General features: G+C 43.7%; 1 protein-coding gene across 1 annotated transcript in view; it reads right to left on the bottom strand.

The window, feature by feature from the left end:
• The window catches only part of LOC144509315 (membrane-bound glycerophospholipid O-acyltransferase 2-like), a 77,936-nt gene extending 57,567 nt beyond the window's left edge, over positions 1-20,369 (bottom strand). Inside the window, exons 1-2 of the mRNA XM_078237973.1 lie at positions 20,304-20,369; positions 4,990-5,135 (exon numbers count right to left, since the gene is read on the bottom strand). Of these exons, the coding sequence (XP_078094099.1) occupies positions 4,990-5,123 (134 nt within the window). The 5' untranslated portion in view covers positions 5,124-5,135; positions 20,304-20,369. The remainder of the gene's footprint in view (positions 1-4,989; positions 5,136-20,303) is intronic.
• Between the last annotated feature and the right edge of the window lie 5,533 nt (positions 20,370-25,902).

Genomic DNA, 25,902 nt, shown 5'->3' with positions numbered 1-25,902 from the left:
ATCCTAAAGTATCTTACAGTTAGTGAAGTATTTTTGAAATGCAGTCAGTGCCGTCACGCAGGAGATGTGGAAGTCAATTTGCACACAAGGAGGTTCCAGATTGTATGTTTTTGTGATGTTGTTTAAGGGATAAATATTGGCCGGGATGCCTGGCTGGGCAGTCCTGCTCTTCTTCGAAATAATGTCATGCAATCTTTGCTAACCACTTGGAGGTGACAATGGATGGTGCCTCTGACAACACTGCACTCCCTCAGCCCTGTGCTAAGAGTATCAGCCTAAATTTTACACTCGAGTCTGTGGAGTGAGGTTTGAACCCACAACCTTCTTAATCAGAGGGGGGGGGGGGGGGAGTGCTACAACTGAGCCAGGCTTAGCAAGCATCAAACGAGGGAAGAGTACTTTTCCTTGATACACACCACCAGCTACTGCACTCAGAAAGTGCCCATATTCATTGCCACCAAGAACACTACAGGTCAGAAGACTGGCTCACCCTGGGAGCAGCTCCAGAAAATTCCATCGGATGTCTGCCAAAATCATGTTGGTAGCTTAGAAGGAAATTCTTGGCTGAAGTGTCTTTCCGAGTAAAAATTGTTCTGAAGAATTTAGGAAGTGCTGGGATGTTTCATTTATTACTCATCCCTAGTTACCATGACATCTGAGCAGTTACAGTACAGAAGCAAGGAGCTTTAAGCTAAATCTTTTTAAGTTCCTGGTTAGCCCTCAACTGGACTATTTAACTCAATTCTGGACACCATATTGTGGAGAGTATTAACAAGTCTCTTTTTGTAATTCATTCAATGCTGGCTAGGCCAGCATTCATCATCCATCCCCAATTGCCTTGAGAAAGTGTTAATGAGCTGCCTTCTTGAACCGCTGCAGTCCCGGAGGAATAGGTACACCCACAGTGCTGTTAGGGTGGGAGTTCCAAGAGGTTGACCCAGCAACAGTGAAGGAACGGTGATGGCGAGTGGCTTGGAGGGGAACTTCCAGGTGATGGTGTTTCCAAGTATCTGCTACCCTTGTCCTTCTAGATGGTAATGGTTGTTGGTTTGGAAGATGCTGTCAAAGGAGGTGGTACATACACTTGCTACTGTGGTTTGGTGGTGGAGGGAATGAACGTTTGTGGAAGGGATGCCAGTCAAATGGGCTGCTTTGTTCTGTATGGTGTCAAGCTTCTCGAGCGCTGTTGGGGCTGCACTCATCCAGGCGACTGGAGAATATTCCATCACATTCCTGACTTCTGCCTTGTAGATTGTAGACAGGTTTATGTAGTCAGGTGGTGAGTTAGTCACTGCAGGATTCCCAGCCTCTGAGCTGCTTTTGTCACCACAGTATTTATATAGAACCATGGAAAATTACAGCTCAGAAACAGGCCTTTTGGCCCTTCTTGTCTGTGCCGAACCATTTTATGCCTAGTCCCACTGACCTGCACTTGGACCATATCCCTCCACACCCCTCTCATCCATGAACCCATCCAAGTTCTTCTTAAATGTTAAAAGTGACCCCGCATTTACCACTTTATCCAGCAGCTCATTCCACACTCCCACCACTCTCTGCGTGAAGAAGCCCCCCCCCTAATATTCCCTTTAAACTTTTCTCCTTTCACCCTTAACCCATGCCCTCTGGTTTTTTTCTCCCCTAGCCTCAGCGGAAAAAGCCTGCTTGCATTCACTCTGTCTATACCCATCAAAATCTTATACACCTCTATCAAATCTCCCCTCAATCTTCTACGCTCCAGGGAATAAAGTCCCAACCTATTCAATCTCTCTCTAACTCAGCTTCTCAAGTCCCGGCAACATCCTTGTGAACCTTCTCTGTACTCTTTCAATCTTATTTACATCCTTCCTGTAACTAGGTGACCAAAACTGTACACAATACTCCAAATTCGGCCTCACCAATGCCTTATATAACCTTACCATAACACTCCATATGGCCAGTCCAGTTGAGTTTCTGGTTAATGCTGACCCCCAGGATGGTGATATTAGAGGATATAGCGATGGTAATGCCATTGAATACCAAGGAGCAATGGTTAGGTTCTCTCTCTTATTAAAGATAGTTATTGCCTGCACTTGTGTGGCACAAATGTTACTTGCCACTTGTCAGCCCAAGCCTGGATATTGAACGGGTCTTGCTGCATTTGGGCATGGACTGCTTCAGTATCCGAGGAGTGTGAATGGTGCAGAATATTGTCCAGTCATCAGTTAACATCCCCACTTATGACCTTGGGATGTAAGGAAGGTCATTGATAAAGCAGCTGAAGATGGTTGGGCCTAGGACACTTCCCTGAGGAACTCCTGCCGTGATGTCCTGGAGATAAGATGACTGACCTCCAACAATCACAACCACCTTCCTTTGTCCCAGGTATGACTCCAACTGGTAGAGAGTTCTTCCCCTGATTCTCATTGATTCCAGTTTCGCTAGGGCTCCTCAATGCCACAGTCAGTCAAATGTGGCCTTTAATGAGGCCAGGATCCAAGTGGCCCTGGCAATACCCAAACTGAGCATCAGTGAGCAAGTTATTGCTGAGTAAATGCTACTTGATAGCATTGTTAATGACCCCTTCCATCACTTTACAGATGATTGAGAGTAGACTAAGGAACAGTATTTGGTCGGGATGAATAGAGGCTAGATAGACAGGGAAGTTTTTCTCTGGAGCGTAAAGGCTGAGGGGTGATCTTATAGAGGTCTATAAAATAATGAAGGGCACAGATCAGCTAGATAGTCAATATCTTTTCCCAAAGGTAGGGGAGTCTAAAACTAGAGGGCATAGGTTTAAGGTGAGGGGAGAGATATAAAAGTGTCCAGAGGGGCAATTTTTTCACAGAGGGTGGTGAGTGTCTGGAACAAGCTGCCAGAGCTAGTAGTAGAGGCGGATACGATTTTGTCTTTTAAAAAGCATTTAGACAGTTACATGGGTAAGATGGGTATAGAGAGATATGGGCCAAATGTAGGCAATTGGGATTAGCTTAGGGTTTTTAAAAAAAGCGGCATGGACAAGTTGGGCCGAAGGGCCTGTTTCCATGCTTGTAAATCTCTATGACTCTAATTTGTCCTGCTTTTTGTGTACAGGAGATATCTGGGCAAATTGCCAAGTAGATGCCAGTGTTGAAACTGTACTGAAACATATTATTAAATAGGTAGTCTTTGGAAAATGGAGGGCAGTTAGGAACCAAAGAGGAGATCTTTTTGTGGAGGCAGAGAGTATGGCTGAGTACTTTGCAGCTGTCTTCATTTGAGACAAAGTTGATACCAATTTCACAGTAAAAGAAAAGTTGGTAGAGAATCTGGATAGGTGAAAATAGATAAAATGAGAGATACTTAAAAGATTGGCGGCAGTCAAAATAAAAAGGTCACTGATCCCAATGGGAGGTAGCTCAAGTTTACGAAGGGAAGCTAAGATTGAAATTGCAAAAGCTCTGGCCCCAATCTTGCAACCTTCCTAGATAGGAGAGTGGTGCCAGAGATGGGAGTATGGTTACATCCCTGTTCAAAAAAAATGGGAAGAGGCATAAACTTGGCAACCACAGGCTTCAGGCGAATGGAAGTTCAAAATACTCAGTGGAATCCTCAAGCTGAGCTTGGAGAAACTGAGGAAACTAAATATTTTTCAAAAGTCCGTCTGAGAGAAGGTTTGTGCTCAGCAGATCCATTCAAAGACTGCTCCCTGTTTAAGACGTCTGACTCATTTCTCTTCACTTTTACAGCACTGTGTTACTACATTAATTCCAAAATAGCTTTGATCGGCATTCAGGGTTGTTACTGGAAAGTTCAGAGGAACCAACAAATGAAGTGCCTGGAATCCACACTCTATACTAATGTTTATCCCGACGAGCGAGGGGAGTGGAGGGGAGGGGAGGCACACACAGCAGAAGGAGGCCATTTGGCCCTTCGAGCCTGCACTGACCACAATCTCATCTAGGCCCTATCCCCATTTACCCTAGCTAGTCCCCCTGATGCGAAGGGGCAATTTTAGCACAGGCAATCCACCTAACCCGCACATCTTTGGACTATGGGAGGAAATCAGAGCACCCGGAGAAAACCCACGCAGAGAATGTGCAGACTCCACACAGACAGTGACCCACGCTGGGAATCGAACCCGGGTCCCTGGCTCTGTGAGGCAGCAGAGCTAACCACTGTGCCGCCATACATGCATATGGTACATACACACTCACCTCTCAGCAATGGTCCCACAAGTTGCTTGATATTTTTTCATGAATCCTTTCCAGGCACTGGAAACTCTGCCGGAGAGGTTAGTAATAAGTTGCTCACCCGTCTCTCTGTTGAGGATTGTGGCATGATTTGACAGGATGAACAATCAGAAGATTATACTGGCCAGAGGGAGACTTTTCAGCCCCTTGTAACCATGCCAGCTCTTTGAAACTGCCATCCAATTAGTTCCACTTTTTCCCGTTAACACTGGAACATTTTCCATCCAAATTTCCTTTTTGAAAATTACAATCAAATCTGCTTCCACCACCTTTGCAGGCAGTGCATTTCAGATCAAACCTGCTTGCTGTTTATAACAAAACTCACCCACTTTTCCCCTTTTGGTTCTTTCACAAATATTAAATCTGTATCCTTTAGTTACCAACCACCAGAAACATTTTTCTTCATTTACTTTATCAAAACTCCTCACCATTTTAAACATGTCCATTGAATCTTCCTTATTCTGCTCTAAGGAAAACAATCTAAGTTTCTATAATCCTTCCATGTAACTGACGTCCTTTATCCCTGAACCCATTCTGATAAAACTCCTCTACACCTTGTCCATAGTTAATTTCCACACTTATTGTGCGTGGCACGAGTTGAAACTCGAGCCTATCGATCAAGTGCTTGAGGCAGTGTAAGCCTTGGTTTCTCAGCAGTTCAGTGGAGGCAGATCTCTTGCCCTTAGCTACAGAAAGGTCCGGTACCAGCTTCTGATTTTAGCCGCCACACTTTGTGAATGGGAGAGTTTGGTTTGCAGGTGCAAGTCTCAGAACTACTCACCTGCCAAAGCAGAAGGAGGCAAAGTGAAGACCCAAGAGGGTGACTATCACGTGCCTGATGGCGTGGTTGGTCTTGCTTGGGTGGAGGTAGTTCCGGAATAAAAAAGCTGTGAATAATCCAAACAGTTGGCACATTGCAAAGTTTACCTGCGGACAGAAAATTACAAACAAAACACTCTGTAACTCTGGGATGTTGCAGATTGCAAACTGGTTTGAATAACTGCTTATATTTAACTCTATGGGGGGAATTTTCCCGTTCCGCCCGCCACAGGAAACATGGCAGGCAGAGGGTGGACCATGCAAAGATCCACTGAACTCGCGTGGGGTTTTCCCGTTTTGAGGAGAGCACAGCCAGAAAATCCCACCCCCGTGTCTTTATTGTAGTAAAACATCCCGAGGCGAAGACAGGAGAGTTATCAGACAAGATATGACACAGAGTGATGATAGATTGGGACATGTGACCAAAACATTGATAAATTTTGAAGGGAGAGAGAGAGGATGCAAGGCAGAGCGCAGTAGTGAGGGAGATTCCAGAGCTCAGAGCCCAGGCAGCTGACGGTGCGGACACCGATGGTGGAATGGCAAAACTCAGTGACATGCAGGAGACCAGAACTTGAGAAATGCAGGGATCTCAGAGGGTTGAATAGCTGAAGATTACAGAGATAGAGAGGAGTGAGGCCTGGAAGATATTTGAAAACAAGCATGAGAATGTTTTAAACTGAGTCATTGGCAGACCAGCAGACATTATAGATCAGTGAACACAGGAAGTATTGGGTGTGAACTGGCAAGATGGCAGTGACGCTGTCTTTTGAGACCATCTGACACCATCCAGCCCAGAGGTTGAATTTGGGATCCAGCTTTGTCACATGTTCTAATAACTTAGCATAGAATCCCTATAGTGCAGAAAGAGGCCACTGGGCCCATCAAGCCTGCACCAACATCAATCCACCCCAGGCCTATCCATGTAACACCATGTATTTACCCTGATAATCCCCCTGACACTAAGGGGCAATTTAACATGGCCAATTAACCGAACCTGCACAACTTTGCACTGTGGGAGGAAACAAGAACACCCGGGAGAAATACACGCAGACACAAGGAGAACGTGCAAACTCCACACAAACAGTCACCCGAAGCTGGAATTAAACCTGGGTCCTTGGCACTGTGAGGCAGAAGTGCTAACCACTGCGCCACCGTGTTGCCCCGATGCGATGTCGAATATTTGTCTAATAATGTTCCGACGAAAAGCCTTTCGGCCATTTATACATACCATGTTAATGGTGCCAGATAGGTGCAAGACCTTAACATATCGGAGCAAAAATAGGCTATTCAGCCCATTGAGTCTGTTTCACCATTCAATGAGATCATGACTGATCTGATATGATAATCCTCAACTCCACTTTCCTGCCTTCTGCTTGATTTCCTTAATAAGACCTTAAGGCATAGGATAAGACCAGAAGACATGCAAGATGTTGCAATGGTCTTTATAACAATCACATTCAATTTGCATTTTTTGGGAGAAGCTGGAAAAAAGGTTACTCATTCATCGAACTGTTACATAACATGAATAGTTTCCCAATAATCTCCTCTCTCAGGTGACTGTGTCACAATACAAGTCTGTTGTCACAATGTTGTGATTCATTCATTCCGGGTGCTTACGCAACAGGAACTTTCATGGTGTTAGCTCAAAAGATAGACAAACAGAAATATATATGTACTTTCTACATGTGTATATATATATTACGATTCTACTAAAAGAGATAAACTGCATACATTTTATATATGTAATATATATTGTTATCTCTGACCCTCACATGGTCTGACTTTTCCATTCCTTTCCTCAATTCCTCAGTTTCCATTTTTGGGAATAGGCTTTCCATAAATAGTCACTAGAAGCCCAATGACTCTCACAACCACCTCAATTACATTTCCTTCCATAAAAACAAGAAATGCTTGCAATTCTCAACAGGTCAATCAGTATCTGTAGGGAGGAGAGTCAACATTTCAAGTCAATGAGTTGAAATGAAGGATTATCAACCTAGAATGTTGGCCGGGATTTTATGACCACGCTGTGGCAGGACCTGGTGGGGGATGGGGCAGACGAGCCAAAAATCCATTGGCATCTGGCGGCACTGGAAGGTCTGGGCCATGAGCTCGGTTTCTCTCCACAGGTGCTGCCTGACCTCCTGAGTTTTACCATTATTTTCTGTTTTTATTTCAGATTACCATTTTATGTAGGTATGTATGTATACATCCTACGTATCTTGCTTTCATGTTGCAATACCCACACCAGTCAGGGCTCTATTTCATTCTCCCAGTTTCTCTGTCTTCATCATACCCATTCTAATGATGCAACCTGCCATATCTGAGAGATGTGACACCTGCCCTTTTTATCTCCTCTCTCCTCACCTACCAAGGGTTCCAATCACTCCTTCCAGGGTAAACAGCGACTTCGATGTACTTCTTACAAGTTATTATACTGACCACTATTTTATGACCTCACTCAGGGGAGGCTCATAAAATCCCACCCGAGGCCAATGAAGAATTCCGTTCTGTGAGCCTCGCCCGCCCTGAATCCAGGGCGGGCGGGGCGGTAAAATTCCAGCCACTGTATTTGCTGCTCACAATATATAGTCTCCTCCACACACTGGGGAGACCAAACACAGATTGGGTGATCACTTTGTGAAACAGCTCCATCCATTTCACAAGCATAGCCTTAAGCTTCCAATCAACTAATTTCAATTCTCTAGCTTGCTCTCACATGACCTCTATGCCCTTGGCCATGGCAGTGTTCCAGTCAATCTCAACATAAGCTGAAGAAACAGTGCCTTATCTTTCAATTAGGCACTTTACAACCTTCGGGACTCATTGAGTTGAACAATTTCAGACCATAATCTCTCCCTCTTTCTTTGTTTTTCTTTTCATGTTTCAGTCTTCATGTTGTTGATCTCTTGTTTTCGGATGGCTGCAGTTCATTATTCTGCCATTCACACCACCGCTAGAACCATCTTTTGTTTCGCCGCTTGGCCTCATTCCTGCATTATCAACTCTTTTGTCATTTAATGTCTCCCATCTTACACCCCAAAGAACTTCCCCTTTGTTCTTTTTTTAGGCAGCGCGGTGGCACAGTGGTTAGAATTGGTGTCTCACAGCAGCAGGGACCCGTGTTTGATTCCCGGCTTGGGTCACCGTCTGTGCAGAGTCTGCCCATTCTCCACGTGATTGTGTGGATTTCCTCCCACAGTCCAAAAGACGTGCTGGTTAGGTGCATTGGCTATGGTAAATTCTCCCTCAGTGTACCCAAACAGGTGCCGGAGCGTGGCGACTAGGGGATTTTCACAGTAACTTCATTACATTGTTAATGTAAGCCTACTTGTGATTAATAAATAAAACTTTAAACTTTTCTACCTTCCACTATTTGACCTGCTTAAAACCAATACATTTCTAACTTTTCTCAGTTCTGATGAAAATAATTGACCTATAATGCTAACTCTGTTTCTCTCCTCACGGATGTTGCCATAAGTGCTGAGTGTTTCCAGCGTTTTCTGTTTTTATTTCAGATATCCAGGGTGGGATTTTATGGCCTCGCCCGTCCAGAAACCATAAAATCCCACCTGAGGTCAACGGACCTTTCCATGGTCCGTCCCTCGCCCTCTCCAATTCCTGTAGCAGGTGGGCCAATAAAATTCCGGCCTGTGTGTCTGCAGTATTTTCTTTTTCTATAAAGATATACATGACGTATAATGGTATTCCCCCCTCTTAATAGACCCAAATAACTTTTTTTCATAAAAGGAAACAAGCTGCATTAATGTAGGAAAATGCGTATATTCATGTATTGCGTTATTACCTCTTAGAGCAACCAACTAACACTGAAAATTGCCTTATTTGTATTCCCTCCCTCTCTACTCCCCCACCCCCTCCTATACTGGACCAATGAATTGTGATGGATGTGTTCAAAAAGTTGGAATTATTTAACTCTTTTAGCACAGTAAAAATGTCCCAAGGTGCTTTGCAGTAACATTATCAAATGAAGTTTGACACTAAGCCACAACAGCAGATATTGAGACAGATGTATGTTTTTAAGGATGAGTCAGGGGTAAAGAGGCGGAGAGATTTAGTAAGGGGATTTCAGAACTCGGGACCTCAGCAGCAGAAGGCACAATGCTGAAATGATTAGATAACTAGAGAGGCTCCTGCAGAGAAATCTTCTCACTCCTGTTTTGTAAAACTACTTCATTTGATAATATATTCAGAAATAAATAATTGTAGCTTCCAAAATTGGATCTGTCCTTAAATAGGAAATATCTGCAGGGCTGTGGGGAAAGTACAAGGGATTTTGGACTACTTTGATATTCCTTTCAAAGAGCTGACAGAGACAGTATGGACTGAATGGCCTCCTTCTATGTTATATATTCTTACTATTAAAAAAATGTTTCTTTAAGGCTCACACCCTCTCACATCCTCATCATGCAATCCTTGAAGTCTGAACGCAAATTGTGCAATTTCCCTCGATCTGATTATAACTTGAATCTCAAACACCTAACGCAGTCATGTTGGACGCAAGCAGTACGATACATGTTTCTGGTCACTACAGCTTCGTCCCAAAATCAAATAAAAACACAAAAGAATTGATTCCTTTTTATCCTTCCCATGCTTTATCTTCCTTCATTAATACCTTAAAAATGAGAAATGTAGGGGAGGGGTGCAGGGTAGAATAAGAGAGGTTTTCAGAATGACGAGGAGTCTTGATAGAGCCAGTTGGGAGAGACTTGCTTCTTCAGGCAAGTGCATTGATAGGCAGAGGTTATATATTTAAACCAATTGACAAAATATAACCAGAGGGAAAGGAGAAGAAATATTTTATTTATTTATATGGTTATGATGATCTGGGACATAATACCTGAAAGAATCGTGTAATTAGATTCCATGGGAACTCTCAGAAGGCAACTGGACATGCATTGGAATAGAGCCACTCTGAAGGGTTCTGGGGAAACGCTGGCATGTGAGACTAAATTGAACAAACTCTTTCAAGGATCCAGCACAATGTGTCAATCCCAGCTGATATCTATACTGGACAATCAGGTCCCAGAATGGGACCCTAGCTCAACAGATCCTAACTTCTATTTTTTGCTCAGAGACGTGGAGGAACAGAGTCACAGGACTACTGGTTAAGTTTTAAGTTTATTTATTAGTGCCACAAGTAGGCTAACATTAACAATGCAATGAAGTTACTGTGAAAATCCCCTAGTCACCACACTCCGATGCCTGTTCTGGTACACTAAGAGAGAACTTAGCATGGCCAATGCACCAAACTAATACGCCTTTTGGACTGTGGGAGGAAACCGGAGCAACCAGAGGAAACCCACACAGACACGGGACTCCGCACAGGCAGTGACCCAAGCCAGGAATCGAACCTGGGTCCCTGGAGCTGTGAGGCAGCAGTGCCAAACACAGTGCCACCATGCCGCCCTAATAAAACATCTATTAAACAAGAAAAGGTTAACTATAATACACTACTCCATCACCCCAGCTATAGCTTTACAGATATATACTAATTTGTAAGGATTACACAAGTTACACAAATTATCTTATATTCTAATGTTCTCAATAAGTACACAGTCCCTGTAAATCAATGTCAGACACACCACACTTTGAACGCAAGTGACAGATGTCACCCAATATAACATGTGGATTTTTCATCAAGTCTCCCCAGATGCTTGTCACACTGAGGCAACTGGTCTCACTGGAACGCTGACTTTCACATTAGGATTTCCAAACTCTACTCCTGAAGAACATTTGTGAATCTTCTCCCGCACAGGCTTCCATTCAGATGCCTTCACCAAGTATCCACATCCAAGATTTCAACCTCTCCTTTCACACATCATGTCCATTCAAGCTTTCACGCAATCTCTCAGGTTCCCAACCACGTCAACAGAATGCCACTGCTTCACAGGCTGCATTCAGGTGTCATCAACCTTTTCCAGATTTCTGTTCTTTGTTCCTTTTACCTCCTGGAACTCGCATTCCCTTATTCCTGACTGGTTTTTTTTAAGCTTCTGGGACTTGCTTTCTGTCCCTCTCGATTGTCTTGCCTCTACAGGCAGTTTCTATGGAAATCTTCTTGCTTCTGAATAACTTAGTTCCAACTTAACTCAAATGCTTCTGCTGTTCAGTATGAGCCTTTGGCTGCTAAGCAACAGCTTTGTTTTTTCAAAGTCTGTATTTGCTTTTATATCGTAAAACCTTAATTACAATGCAGGCAAAGTTTAAAGTGAAACTAAAACTTACAGACTTGTAGGCACCTTTGTTTGAAATGAAGCTAAACTGAAGTTTTAACCATTTCTTAGCACACAAATGCAAAAATACAAATTAAACTTCCTTAAACTCATACCTTATTCATAATATCCATAAACACAAATATAAATTATTTAAACTATCACTATTTCTTAACAAAACAATGGGCTGAATGGCTTCCTTCTGTGCTGTTTGAGTCTCAGACTCTATAATTCATGGTAGAGGGCACAAAACACATTCTGGAAATAATGAAGAACCAAGGATCTAGTGAGAATGAAGAACTTAGCTATTTGAATCAGTAAAGGACTAACACTGGAAAAAATGAATAGGGAAAGGTCAACAAATTCCCTGGACCTGGTGGTTTACATCCTTGTTACAGATATAGTGATGTATTGGTTTTAATCTTCCACATTTTCTAGATTCTAGAACAGTTCCAGTGGGTTGGAAAGTAACAAACATTGTCCCACTATTACAGAAATGAGAGAGCAATAAAACAGGGCACGACAGGCCAGTTAACCTGGCATCAGTAGTAGGGACTATTATTAGGGTTGTGATGACAGGACACACAGAAAATCAAAACATGATTAGGCAGAATCAACAGGGATTTATAAAAGGGAAGTCATATTTGACAAATCTGTTAAGAGTTTGAGGTTGTAATTAGCAGAGCAGATCAGGGGGATCCAGCCAATGGATATATTTGGATTTCCAAAAAGCAATCAATTGGTGCCACAAAATGGATTATTACACAAAATTAGGGCCATTGGGATAGGAGTAATATCTTAGCGCAGTTTGAGGATTGGTAAATGGACAGAACACAGGCTAGGAATAAGCAGGTCATTTTCAGGTTTGCAGGCTGTAACTAGTAGAGTACCACAAGGACTGGCGATTGGATCTCAGCTTTTTACAATCTATATCAATGATCAAGATGAGAGGACCAAGTGTTCAAGTTGCTGATGATACAAAGCCAAATGGGAAAGTAAGCTATGAGGAGCACACAAAGAAGCTACAAAAGGGCCATAGGTTAGTTGAGTGGGCAGGAATATGGCAGATGGAATAAAAATGTAGAGAAATGAGGAATCATCCACTTTGGCAGGAAAATAGAAAAGCAGAATTTCTGTTAAATGGGGAGAGACTAGGAAATGTAGGTATTCAGATGGCTGGTTCTTGTACACAAGTCCCAGAAAGCTAACATGCAAGCAATAGGGAAAGCTCTCTGTTTCCTATTACTCAGCCAATTTTGTGTATACATTACTACTGTCCATTTCACTCCATGAGCTATAACATTTCTCACAGGTCTATTGTGTGGCATTGTATCAAATGCCTTCTGAAAGTCCCTGTACACCACATCAACAGCATTACCCTCATCAACCCCTTTCTATTACCTGCTCAAAGAACTTCAGCAAATTCGCCAAACATGATTTTCCCTTTAGAAATCCATACTGGATCCCCCTGAAATCAACCCACATGACTACTAATTCTATCCTGAATAATTGGTTCTAGATGCTTGCCCACCACTGATGTTAAACTGACTGGTCTGTAACTGCTGGGCTTATCTTTACAACCTTTTTTGAACAAGGGCGGAATGTTTGCAATTCTCCTGTCCTCTGGCAACTCCCCTGAGTCAAGGGCAGACTGAAAGATTACGGTCAGCATCCCTACAATTTCCACTCTCACTTCCTCCAACATCCTTGGATGCATCTCATTCAGCCCCAGTGCCTTGTCAACTTTAAGCAGTTTATCTAATAGTTCCTCCTTAACCATTTTGAACCCTTCTAGTAACAGTGTTCCCTCCTTTGCCACCATGGCCAGGGTAGCATCAACCTTCTTGGCAAAGACAGATGCAAAGTAACATAAGAGACTGTCCATTTTATATGTGGCATGAGAAGGAGGGGTCAACATGAGAATGGATATGTCAAGTGACCAGTAGAGAGAGTGTGAGGCAATAGGACAGGATGTGATCAACCCTTCAGGAATACATCCAACCAAAGCTGGCAATCCAAACAGGGCATGGTCTGGATCATTCTCTCTCCACTCTATACTGACATTCTGGTTGAGCTCCACTCTAATTAAAGCCTCTGAATCCGCAAGAGTTCATTTTCAATATCAGTTGCTCTTTCCATACCTCATTCAAGTAACTGTGCCAGTCAAGGCTGTGAAAGTTGGCAAGCTGTTCAATCATTGAGATGCTCACACAACTCCCTCACAAGAGGAAATTATAAAGATTATGTGTCATCTCACCAATTTGCCCCTTCCCAGCACTGGAGCACTTATGCCACCTATAATTAGTTGTGTGTCAGCTGTAGATCAGTGACTTGGACCCTTGTTTCTCAGCCAGCAGGGCATGGGTACAGGTCCAATCCAAACATTTGAGCATATAGCCTGACATTGCCAGTGCAATATGAGGGGAGTGCTGCAGTGTTGAAGCTGCCACCTTTAACATGAGATGTTGAACTGAGGTCTGTATGCCCACCCATATAACAGATCCCATTCCCTATAAAAAAGATCAGCCCAATGTCACGGCTGATATTTATCCTTTATTCAAGGCTAAGTTAGATAGATTCTTGACCCAACGAGGGAGTCAAAAGTTTTGGGAAGCAGACAGGCAAGTGGAGTTGAGGCCACACTCAGATGAGCCATAATCTTACCAAATGACAGAGCAGGCGCGATGGGTTAAATGAGCTACTGCTCCTAGGTCCTATGTTCTTATATTCCTGCTAACCAACATCACTAAAATAGATAATCTTGCCATTATTGCAATTTTAAAAAAATGGCCACCACATTTCCTAGGTTACAACAGGACAGAACTTAATTGGCTTCAAGGTGTTTTAGGACACCCCAAGGTCATGAAAGGTGCTTTGACCCATTGCTATATCACATTGGTGAGACCATGCATGGAATACTGTGTACAATTTTGATCTCTATATATAAGGAAGAATATACTTGCCCAAGATGGAGTGTGATGCAGATTAATTTGACTAATTCCTGGGATAGGGTGATTGTCCTGTGTGAAAAGATTGCTTAGACTTAGGTCTATGTTCCCTAGAGTTTGGAAGAATGAGAAGTGATCTCAGTGAAACATATACAATTCTTGAGGGACTTGATGGGGTAGATGCTGGGAGGATATATAATGTGCAGAGCACTCGAGAGCACATGACAAGGCCACTCTGGGTTAAGGCATCAGGACATCACTTCATGCAGTTTGTGATAACATCCCATTAATATGGCATGGTGAGGGGAGGCAGTGGTGTAGTGTTATTGTCATTGGACTAGTAATTCAGAGACTCAGGGTAATGCTCTGGGGACCTAGGTTTTAATCCCACCATGGCAGACAATGAAATTTGAACAAAAATCTGGAATTAAAAGTCTAATGATGATCATGAAACCATTGTCGATTGCCGTAAAAACCCATCTGTTCCATTAATGTCCTTTAGGGAAGGAAACCTGCCATCCTTATCTGGTCTGGCCTACAGTTGGACTAGATGGGATTGATGTTCATAAGGAGGAGGTGTTAGCAATTCTGGAAAGGGTAAAAATAGATAAGTCCCCTGGGCTGGATGGGATTTATCCTAGGATTCTCTGGGAGGCTAGAGAGGAGATTGCAGAGCCTTTGGCTTTGATCTTTGTGTCGTCATTGTCTACAGGAACAGTGCCAGAAGACTGGAGGATAGCAAATGTTGTCCCCTTGTTCAAGAACAGGAGTAGGGACAACCCTGGTAATTATAGACCGGTGAGCCTTACTTCTGTTGACGGCAAAGTATTGGAAAGGATTATAAGAGATAGGATTTATAATCACCTAGAAAGGAATAATTTGATTAGGGATAGTCAGCATGGTTTTGTGAAGGGTAGGTCGTACCTCACAACCTTATTGAGTTCTTTGAGAAGGTGACCAAAGAGGTGGATGAGGGTAAAGCGGTTGATGTGGTGTATATGGATTTCAGCAAAGCGTTTGATAAGGTTCTCCATGGTAAGCTTTTGCAGAAAATACGGACACATGGGATTGAGGGTGATTTAGTGGTTTGGATCAGGAATTGGCTAGCTGTAAGAAAACAAAGGGTGGTGGTTGATGGGAAATATTCATCCTGGAGTTCAGTTACTAGTGGTGTACCGCAAGGATGTGTTTTGGGGCCACTGCTGTTTGTCATTTTTATTAATGACTTGGATGAGGGCGTGGAAGGATGGATTAGTAAATTTGCAGATGACACTAAAGTCGGTGGAGTTGTAGACAGTGCGGAGGGAAGTGGCAGGTTACAGAGGGACATAGATAAGCTGCAGAGCTGGGCTGAGAGGTGGCAAATGGAGTTTAATGCGGAAAAGTGTGAGGTGATTCACTTTGGAAGGAGTAACAGGAATACAGAGTACTGGGCTAATGGTAAGATACTTGGTAATGTGGATGAACAGAGGGATCTGGGTGTCCATGTGCATAGATCCCTGAAAGTTGGCACCCATGTTGATAAGGTTGTTAAGAAGGCGTACGGTGTGTTAGCTTTTATTGGTAGAGGGATTGAGTTTCGGAGCCAGGAAGTCATGCTGCAACTGTACAAAACTCTGGTGCGGCCGCATTTGGAGTATTACGTACAGTTCTGGTCGCCGTATTATAGGAAAGATGTGGAAGTGTTGGAAAGGGTGCAGAGGAGATTTACCAGGATGTTGCCTGGTATGGTGGGAAAATCATATGAGGAAAGGCTGAGGGGCTTGAGGTTGTTTTCGTTAGAGAGAAGAAGGTTAAGAGGTGACTTAAATAGAGGCATACAAGATGATCAAAGGATTAGATAGGGTGGATAGTGAGAGCATTTTTCCTTGGATGGTGTTGGCTAGCACGAGGGGACATAGCTTTAAATTGAGGGGTGAGAGATATAGGACAGATGTTAGAGGTAGGTTCTTCACTCAGAGAGTAGTAAGGGCGTGGAATGCCCTGCCTGCAGCAGTGGTGGACTCGTCAACGTTGAGAGTGTTCAAGTGGTTATTGGATAAACATATGGATGATATTGGAATAGTGTAGATTAGAGGGGCTTTAGATTGGTACCACTGGTCGGCGCAACATCGAGGGCCGAAGGGCCTGTACTGCACTGTAATGTTCTATATGCGACTCCAGAGTCACAGCAACTTGGTTGACTCAAATGCCACCCCAAGGGCAATTTGGGGTGGGCAATAAATGCTGGCCCAGCCAGGAATGCCCACATCTCATGAATGAATGTTTTAAAAAGTGATAGGATTTACACCAGACTGCAGGCTAGTATACAAAGAGCCCACTCCAGTAGGCATGGATTTTCACTGGAGAGATTGAATACGCCTTCAATCATTTGCCTGGGCTCCACTGTGCTGACTCATCAGCATCGCAAATTGAAGTGATTCAACTGGGGCTGCCTGGAGCCACTCCTTAATGAAAGAATCTGAATCGTTGGATACATTAAATAAATAAAACAATTGAAAAGGTACCAGCATGAACACTTAGGGTTTGGTCACACCTTCACCAAGGTATAGACTGTAGAGACCAGCCCTTCCTTACCAAAATATATTGCTCCAATAGTTATAATACTCTATTCAATTTCAAAAAGTTTTTTCTATCAAAAAAAGGAAAAGTAATTCTGTGCCACTTAGTAACATTTGAACTGATTAATTTAATATTTTGAAGGGGAAAATGTTTTTGATTATCAGGGTAGATTGTCCATTGGTCTTTAATCACACAATTACAATTCTTTTAGAAACTTGTGCGTAAAAGTAAACCTAAATTTGGCATTCTAATCATGTTAACAAATAACATTCCAACTGTATGTCAGACAGCTGGGCAATACATTAACAACAGTATTTATATAACACCTTCGCTACATGCAGGAACCTATCACGGCCAATGAATTATTGATAAAACGCAGTCGCTGTTTTCCCATGAACAGCAGCCAGTTTGTGCACAGCAAGATCCCACAAATAGCCATTGATCCCCTTATTTTCAATGGTGCTGCTTAAAATATGAATTCTGTCCAGCACCAAGATAACTCCTTGACCTTTGTGAAATAATGCCAAAAAGATCCTTCTTCGAGCAAAGAGTGGCCTTGGCTTGACAGCTCCTCCGAAACATGCACTTCCTGCCATTCAAGTACACCATCAGTGCAGCACTGAAGCGTCAGCCTAGATTCGGAGCTGAAATGGAACTTGAAACTGCAACCTTCTGACTCAAAAAGGAAAAGCAAAAGAAAAAGAAAAGGCCTGCATTTATATAGCACCTTTCACAACCCCAGGACATCCCAAAGTGCTTTACAGCTGATGAAGTGCTTTTTAAAAGTGTGGCCACTGTCGTAATATTGGAAATGTGGCAGTCAATTTACATGCAGTAAGTTTCTACAACAATGAGATAAGAGAAACAGAAAATGCTGCAATGCACTCCAGCATCCCCAGTATTTTGCTTTCACGTAGCAATGAGGCCATGACTGGATAATCTGGTTTTTAAGTTATGGTTGAGGGGTTAACATTGGGCAGAACACCAGGGCAGCATGGTGGCAGAGTGGTTAGCACTGCTACCTCACAGCACCAGAGACCTGGGTTCGAGTCCCAGCTTGGGTCACCATCTGTACGGAGTCTGCACATTCTCCCCGTGTCTGCATGAGTTTCCTCCCAGTCTGAAAGATGTGCTGGTTAGGTGCATTAATCATGCTTAAAAAACTCTCCCTCAGTGTACCCGAACAGGTGCCAGAGTGTGCCAACTAGGGGATTTTCATAGTAACTTCATTGCAGTGTTAGTGTAAGCCTACTTGTGATACTAATAAATAAAACTTCAGGAAAAGTCCACTGCTCTCCTTCGAAACAGTGCCATGGGATCTTTTACATCCACCCAATAAAGCAGGCAAGGACTCAGTAAAGTTTATCTTATCTGAAAAACAGCACACCGACAATGCATCACCCTCTCTGTATTAAGAACATAAGAACATAAGAAATAGGAGCAGGAGTAGGCCATCTAGCCCCTCGAGCCTGCCCCGCCATTCAATAAGATCATGGCTGATCTGACGTGGATCAGTACCACTTACCCGCCTGATCCCCATAACCCTTAATTCCCTTACCGATCAGGAATCCATCCATCCGCGCTTTAAACATATTCAGCGAGGTAGCCTCCACCACCTCAGTGGGCAGAGAATTCCAGAGATTCACCACCCTCTGGGAGAAGAAGTTCCTCCTCAACTCTGTCTTAAACCGACCCCCCTTTATTTTGAGGCTGTGTCCTCTAGTTTTAACTTCCTTACTAAGTGGAAAGAATCTCTCCGCCTCCACCCTATCCAGCCCCCGCATTATCTTATAAGTCTCCATAAGATCCCCCCTCATCCTTCTAAACTCCAACGAGTACAAACCCAATCTCCTCAGCCTCTCCTCATAATCCAAACCCCTCATCTCCGGTATCAACCTGGTGAACCTTCTCTGCACTCCCTCCAATGCCAATATATCCTTCCTCATATAAGGGGACCAATACTGCACACAGTATTCCAGCTGCGGCCTCACCAATGCCCTGTACAGGTGCATCAAGACATCCCTGCTTTTATATTCTATCCCCCTCGCGATATAGGCCAACATCCCATTTGCCTTCTTGATCACCTGTTGTACCTGCAGACTGGGCTTTTGCGTCTCATGCACAAGGACCCCCAGGTCCCTTTGCACGGTAGCATGTTTTAATTTGTTTCCATTGAGATAGTAATCCCATTTGTTATTATTTCCTCCAAAGTGTATAACCTCGCATTTCTCAACGTTATACTCCATTTGCCATATCCTCGCCCACTCACTCAGCCTGTCCAAATCTCTCTGCAGATCTTCTCCGTCCTCCACACGATTCACTTTTCCACTTATCTTTGTGTCGTCTGCAAACTTCGTTACCCTACACTCCGTCCCCTCCTCCAGATCATCTATATAAATGGTAAATAGTTGCGGCCCGAGTACCGATCCCTGCGGCACGCCACTAGTTACCTTCCTCCAACCGGAAAAACACCCATTTATTCCGACTCTTTGCTTCCTGTCGGATAGCCAGTCCCCAATCCACTTTAACACACTACCCCCAACTCCGTGTGCCCTAATCTTCTTCAGTAGCCTTTTATGGGGCACCTTATCAAACGCCTTTTGGAAATCCAAAAACACCGCATCCACCGGTTCTCCTCCATCAACCGCCCTAGTCACATCTTCATAAAAATCCAACATGTTCGTCAAGCACGATTTTCCCCTCATGAATCCATGCTGCGTCTGATTGATCGAACCATTTCTATCCAGATGCCCTGCTATCTCCTCTTTAATAATGGATTCCAGCATTTTCCCTACTACAGACGTTAAGCTGACCGGCCTATAGTTACCCGCCTTTTGTCTCCTTCCTTTTTTAAACAGCGGCGTAACATTAGCCGTTTTCCAATCAACCGGCACTACCCCAGAATGCAACGAGTTTTGATAAATAATCACTAACGCATCCACTATTACCTCTGACATTTCTTTCAATACCCTGGGATGCATTCCATCCGGACCCGGGGACTTATCCACCTTCAGTCCCATTAGTCTACCCAGCACTGCCTCTCTGGTAACATTAATTGTATTAAGTATTTGTCCTGCTGCCAACCCTCTATCGTTAATATTTGGCAAACTATTTGTGTCCTCCACCGTGAAGACCAACACAAAAAACTTATTTAAAGACTCAGCCATATCCTCATTTCCCACTATTAACTCCCCCCTCTCGTCCTCCAAGGGTCCAACATTCACTCTAGCCACTCTATTCCTTTTTATATATTTATAAAAACTTTTACTATCTATTTATAAAAACTTTTACTATCTGTATTGCTCTGAATACAGATTTTGTGTTTGTCTCCAAACGGTTGTTTGAACCCAGTTTTTTTTTATTCAGAGGATTGAGTCAAGACTCACACTAGAGCCACAGTAACAACTCGCATTTACCACGTTAAGGACGAGGAGACAGAATTGAGGTCAGAAGTTTAATTCAGATACAGATGTTTAAATCAGAGTAGTCCCCATTAATTTGATCATGCAAAAATAGATAAAAGTTGGTACCTGTTCTATGGGTAAACGGAGTATCTCGCTGAGTGGCAGGAGCAGCTCAGATCCACAGCCGCTCGAACCCATCCTTTCACCAGAGGTGAGGCGAACGGCGACCTTCCTTCCTGAAATGCACCTGAAATTGACAGAATTCTCACCTGAAACTGACAGAAGCCCTGGCGCTCTCAGACTTGTTACTCCACCCTAGTTTGTTCTCAGTTAACATCATCCGCTCAAAGTTTCTGAGTAAGCGCGCCTGGTTGGCGAACGTCATTGTTTCCAAAACATGGGGGGGGGGTGACCTAAGTTAAGAAATCCCTGAACAAGAATCTAACCACCCCCACACATAAAAAGGATTGAGAGAAGGGTGTTTCCCCTCGGATGCATAGTTTCGAAGGCAGGGCTTTTGAAGTTAAGTACAGAACTGGTCCCACAGCACACCCTGTTGGTCACTTGTTCATAGCACTGTGGTCAAATCCTCCCAGTATTGTGGCTGCTGCAATTACGTTCAGATCTCTTAATTGTATCAATCAGTGATGGGTAACCTAGGCTAATGAGTGGGCCGCATCAATAGACCCCCTTCATCTCAGTGGGCTGCAAGATTGAAATCCGAGTTCATTTACCATGACCCCATGAATAAGATTAAATGCATTTAATACACACCAAATATTTCATAATGTGCTATCGAAAATGCTCCATCATTTTGGTTTCATTTGATTTATTATTGTCACATGTATTGGTAAACAGTGAAAAGGATTGTTTCTTGCGCACTATACAGACAAAGCATACCGTTCGTAGAGAATGAAAGGAGAGGGTGCATAATGTAGTGTAGAGTAGGGTTTTAAAAGCATAGAATGAGAGTAAAAGATAGAATTAGAGGGTATGCTGGGCACAGCTTGCAAGAAGTCGCCTCGCTCCAGCACCATAATAATAGAACTATCATCAAGTTCAAAAGGGTGAAAAAATTGAAATATTACACTTTGGACATAGAGGGAGCACATGGCCAATGTTGTGTGCAATCAGCACCCACTTCACTTCACTGAGACGTAGAATCCTACAGCGCAGAAGGAGGCTATTCAGCCCATCGAATCGCACCAACCACAATCCCTCCCAGGCCCTATCCCCATAACCCCTAGCTAGTCCCCCTGATACTAAGGGGCAATTTAGCATAGCCAATCCACCTAACCCGCACATCTTTGGAGTGTGGGAGGAAACCAGAGCACCCAGAGGAAACACCGCAGACACAGGGAGAATGTGCAAACTCCACACAGACAGTGACCCAAGCCAGGAATCAAATCCAGGTCCCTGGCGCTGTGAGGCAGCAGTGCGAACCACTGTGCCACTGTGCCACCCTTGCTTGCCCTTGCTTTACAGTTCATTCATAGCGATCAGACAAAAAGTACGAGGATCGAAATCCGTGGCTGTGCAACCATGCATGTGGGCAACGGCCAACACAATGTCTCGTGGGCCACACTCAGAACCCAAATAGACTGCATGTGGCCCCCAGACTGCAGGTTGCCCAGCGCTGGTGTAAATTGAGGAAAAGTCCTTTCACTAATTTTCTGGTATTAAATAAGTAAATCGGTGTCCAATTTTACACCGTAAACAAGGTAACACATCCCACAAATGGACACAGTTGGATGTTTTTCTTCTGGAGAAGACAGATGACAACTACTTAAGCAGCACTTTGAATCTAGAAAAACATTCTAAAGGCAGTACTAAGACAGGTGATCAAAAGCTTGTGCAAAGAGGTAGGTTATAAGGAGCATCTTAAGGCAAGAGATAGAGGCAGGATTTCAGAACCAAAGCAACTGAAAACACGGCCGTCAATGGTGGGGCAATGGAAATGTGGCACACATAAGAGCCAGAATTAGGGAAGCAAAGAGCTTTCAAAGAGAGTGGGAGGGAGTGGTAGGGTAATAAGGGCAGCACAGTGGCACAGTGGTTAGTACTGCTGCCTCACAGCGCCAGGAACCCGGGTTCAATTCCAGCCTCAGGTCACTGTCTGTGTGGAGTCTGTACATTCTCTCCGTGTCTGCTTGGGTTTCCTCCGGGTGCTCCGGTTTCCTCCCACAGTCTAAAGATGTGCGGGTTAGGTTGATTGGTCATGCAAAATTGTCCCTTTGTGTAGGGGGACTAGCGGGGTAAATACGTGAGGTTACGGGGACAAGGCCGGGGTGGGATTGTTGTCGATGCAGACTCAATGGGCCACATGTCCTCCTTCTGCACAGTAGCGATTCTATGATTCTGCACAGAGATAAGCTCAACCTACACAGAGATTCGGACCTACAAATTACAGAGACATCTATAAATACAATTTATGGACTCCAACAAAACTGGGCATCAGGTCAGTCTGTAGGCTTTGAACATTTTGGATCACTGTCAAATCCCACAGTAAAGCGATGCTCCAGTTAAATACCATCCAACAACTTTTAGAACGTCTAGGGGATCTCCTGTTGGCTGTGTGTGGGAATACTTCATTTTATAAGGAATATTATACCACGAAATGTATATTATCCACAGAGCATAATTACAAGCAAGCTCTCAAGTCAATTAGAGGTCAGGAGAAGTGAGCATCAATGAAGTGAGTTTTGTTATTTATATATATTTTGAAGTCTATCGTGTTCTGTCTCAGGGCTGGTTCCAATTCCAGTCACGAGATTCTCGAGGCACTTACCAGGGAAGAGTAACTGACATGATTTCTCCTCACTGTTTATGTCACCCAAGGCCCCATCTGTCCTTCAGATTTGAGAAGAGAGTCAGTTATATCCCAGTGAAAGACCAGTTAGTCACTTCTTGGTGGTTTTCTCTGCATAGAGGGTATTTTCAGCACAGAAACAGGCCATTCGGCCCATTAGGTCTATGTCGGCGATAATGCTCCACTTGAGTTTCCCTCCCTCCACCACCCTACTTCTGAGGAAAGCTCATCAACCTAAAACCCTGTTTCTCTCTCCACAGATGCTGTTGGCGTGCTGAGTATTTCCAGCATTTTCTACCCCTCCCACTTCAACTCACCATATCATCATTTCCATATGTTCCTTTCTCCCTCAGACATTTAAGCTTCTCCTTAAATGTATCTATACCAGTTACACATTCTCACCACTCTTTGGCTGAAGGGGTTTCTCTTGAATTCCCTGTTTTTAGTGACTATCTTATATTTATGATTTCTAGTGTTGAATTCCCTAACAAGTGGAAGCATCTGTACTTCTCACCCTATTGAACTAATTCATAATCCTAAAGACCTCTGTCATCCCTCAATCTTCGCTTTCCTAGAGAAAGGTGCTGAGCCTTTCCCCGAGAGTTATAACCTTTCAGTTCTGATATGATTCGTGTAAATCATTTTTGCACCCTCTCTCCAGTGTCTTTATCCCTCCTCAGGTACCATGCCCTCAGAGTCCAATGGGGGGACCATGGACTTCCATGAGTTGGGTCCACAGTTATGCTTGGCCAAGCACTGCAGTTGTTTGTCATTGCCTTCTGCAGGTTCTGGCTGATCAGTAGACTTTCCAGTAGACTGGCCATCTAACAAATGTATCTTTCACGGTGGCACAGTGGTTAGCACTGCTGCTTCACAGTACCAGGGACCTGAGTTTAATTCCCAGCTTGGGTCACTACCTGTGCGGAGTTTGTACATTCTCCCCGTGTCTGCATGGATTTCCTCCGGGCGCTCCGGTTTCCTCCAACAGTGTAAAAAGGCGTGCTGTTTAGGTGCATTGGCCATGCTAAATTCTCCTTCAGTAGACCCGAACAAGTGCCAGACTGTGGTGATTTTCACAGTAACTTCACTGCAGTGTTAATGTAAGCCTACTTATGACACTAATAAATAAACTTAAACTTAAACCTTCATGGCCATCAAGCCCTGAAATATACCCAGATCTTCTGACCCAGAAGTAGGGACACTGCCACTGCTTCACAAGACCTCCCTACTGACTCTGTGTCCTTTTGTAATATGGAATCTAGAACTATACACAAGTTCAGGGAGGAATGTTGATCAGAGTATGGGGAATGTGCCTGCTCTTCATCATGTTGGGATCTTTTACATTGCTGTAAGTGGGTAAACAAGTTCCTGGTTTAGCAATCCAAAGATATTTTATCTTTGACAATACAGCATTCTATCAGCACTGACCTGAGGACTAGCTTGGGTTCTGTACTCAAATCAATGCCTTCAAAAGAGGTGTGTCAACAAATCAAGAAAAACTATTGAGTACCAAAGTCTTAATGCTTTCCTGCTGTGATGTTACAGAATGATGCACTTTGACTTCCCTTCATATCAAAAAGCACTTTCAGCAGACACTGAAAATAGTAAGAACCACAGTCACACATGGTTCCACTCTTTGCCCCATTCATTTCAAGGGAGTAGTGGGTGATGTTGAGTTTTCGCAGACCACCCGAATGTGTTGAATCACCCAGCAGAGATGATTTTAATTAGAATCTCAATTGTGCTAAATAGCATGGGGAACCTAAGGAATGTGATTTTCTGGAGACAAGGATGTTCTTTACTGTCCTTGTTCAGACATCAGCTCCCTACACTGGGAACATAAACATAGCTCAAAAAATAAATACTTTGTCTTCTCCTGCCTTCCTGAAGGCAGCCATTCCTTGCTGGGGTACAGCTCCATGGATAGTGAGTGCCTCTTCCATAACATCGGACTGACCAATCTTCAATAGTGGCGTTAAGCTTTGAGTTTTGGCAGGATATTCAACCAAGGGAGGTGCATCGCTGCCAACTATGATTCTTTCCATAGGTCCCGCATATGTATTCCCACCAGGAATCTAAGAATGGCAATCAGAAGGGTGAACCCTGAGAGGTTTCTTCATCCTGCACTCCAGTGTTTGAACCTATATTCCCAATGCAGTTAAGTCCTACCTGGATTGGAAGTGATGAGTGGAGATGATGTTGTATGGAGGGTTAACAGATTGGACATGCTAATGTATGACGTAGATGACATGGATCAGTCATGTGTTAGGCTCTCCCTCTCTTGAGAGAGAGAGAGAGTGGTTGGAACATCATGCCCAGGAGCATTTCTTCACAGATGAAGATTTTTAGGCAGGTACTCATTGGTTGCAGGCCCGCTGGTGGCTATTCGAGTCTATCCATGGCCAGCAGACTCCCCACAGAGGGTGCAAATGAAGGTGTTATTAGCGCTGTGGGCAATTAGATCTATCCTTTTCTTCCTTTTCTCATTCATGCTGGCTCCTTGCTGATTCTCAGAGGTGTCTTTCGATGTTGCATCTCCAGTCATCACAATCTATGGCCTGTGCTTGGCGATTGCCAAAGTGCACACAGAGAGCGACTTCTTTAGGGAGTACTTGAAATGTTTTCATGGGGCCATTTTGTTCCATTTGCCAGTAGTCAGATCTCTGTACAACATGATCTTGGCCAGGTGACTGTTGTCCATCCAGACAACATGACCTGCACAATGCACTCCACAGAAGGATGGCCTCACTGCTGGTGATCTTGGCTGTCTCCAGATTCTGCCAGCGAATCTTGAAGATGCTGTGGGGGCATTGCTGATGGAAGTGTTTTAGAAGATGTACATGACACTGGTACAGTACCCATGACTCAGCGCCGTACAGAAGAGTGCTGAGGACAATGGCTTTGTACACTTTGGGT

The sequence above is a fragment of the Mustelus asterias genome, chromosome 21 (genome assembly GCF_964213995.1).
Source record: "Mustelus asterias chromosome 21, sMusAst1.hap1.1, whole genome shotgun sequence".
NCBI lineage: Eukaryota > Metazoa > Chordata > Chondrichthyes > Carcharhiniformes > Triakidae > Mustelus > Mustelus asterias.
The sequence above is the reverse complement of the archived record's forward strand: the minus strand, read 5'-3'. Positions and strand labels throughout refer to the sequence as shown.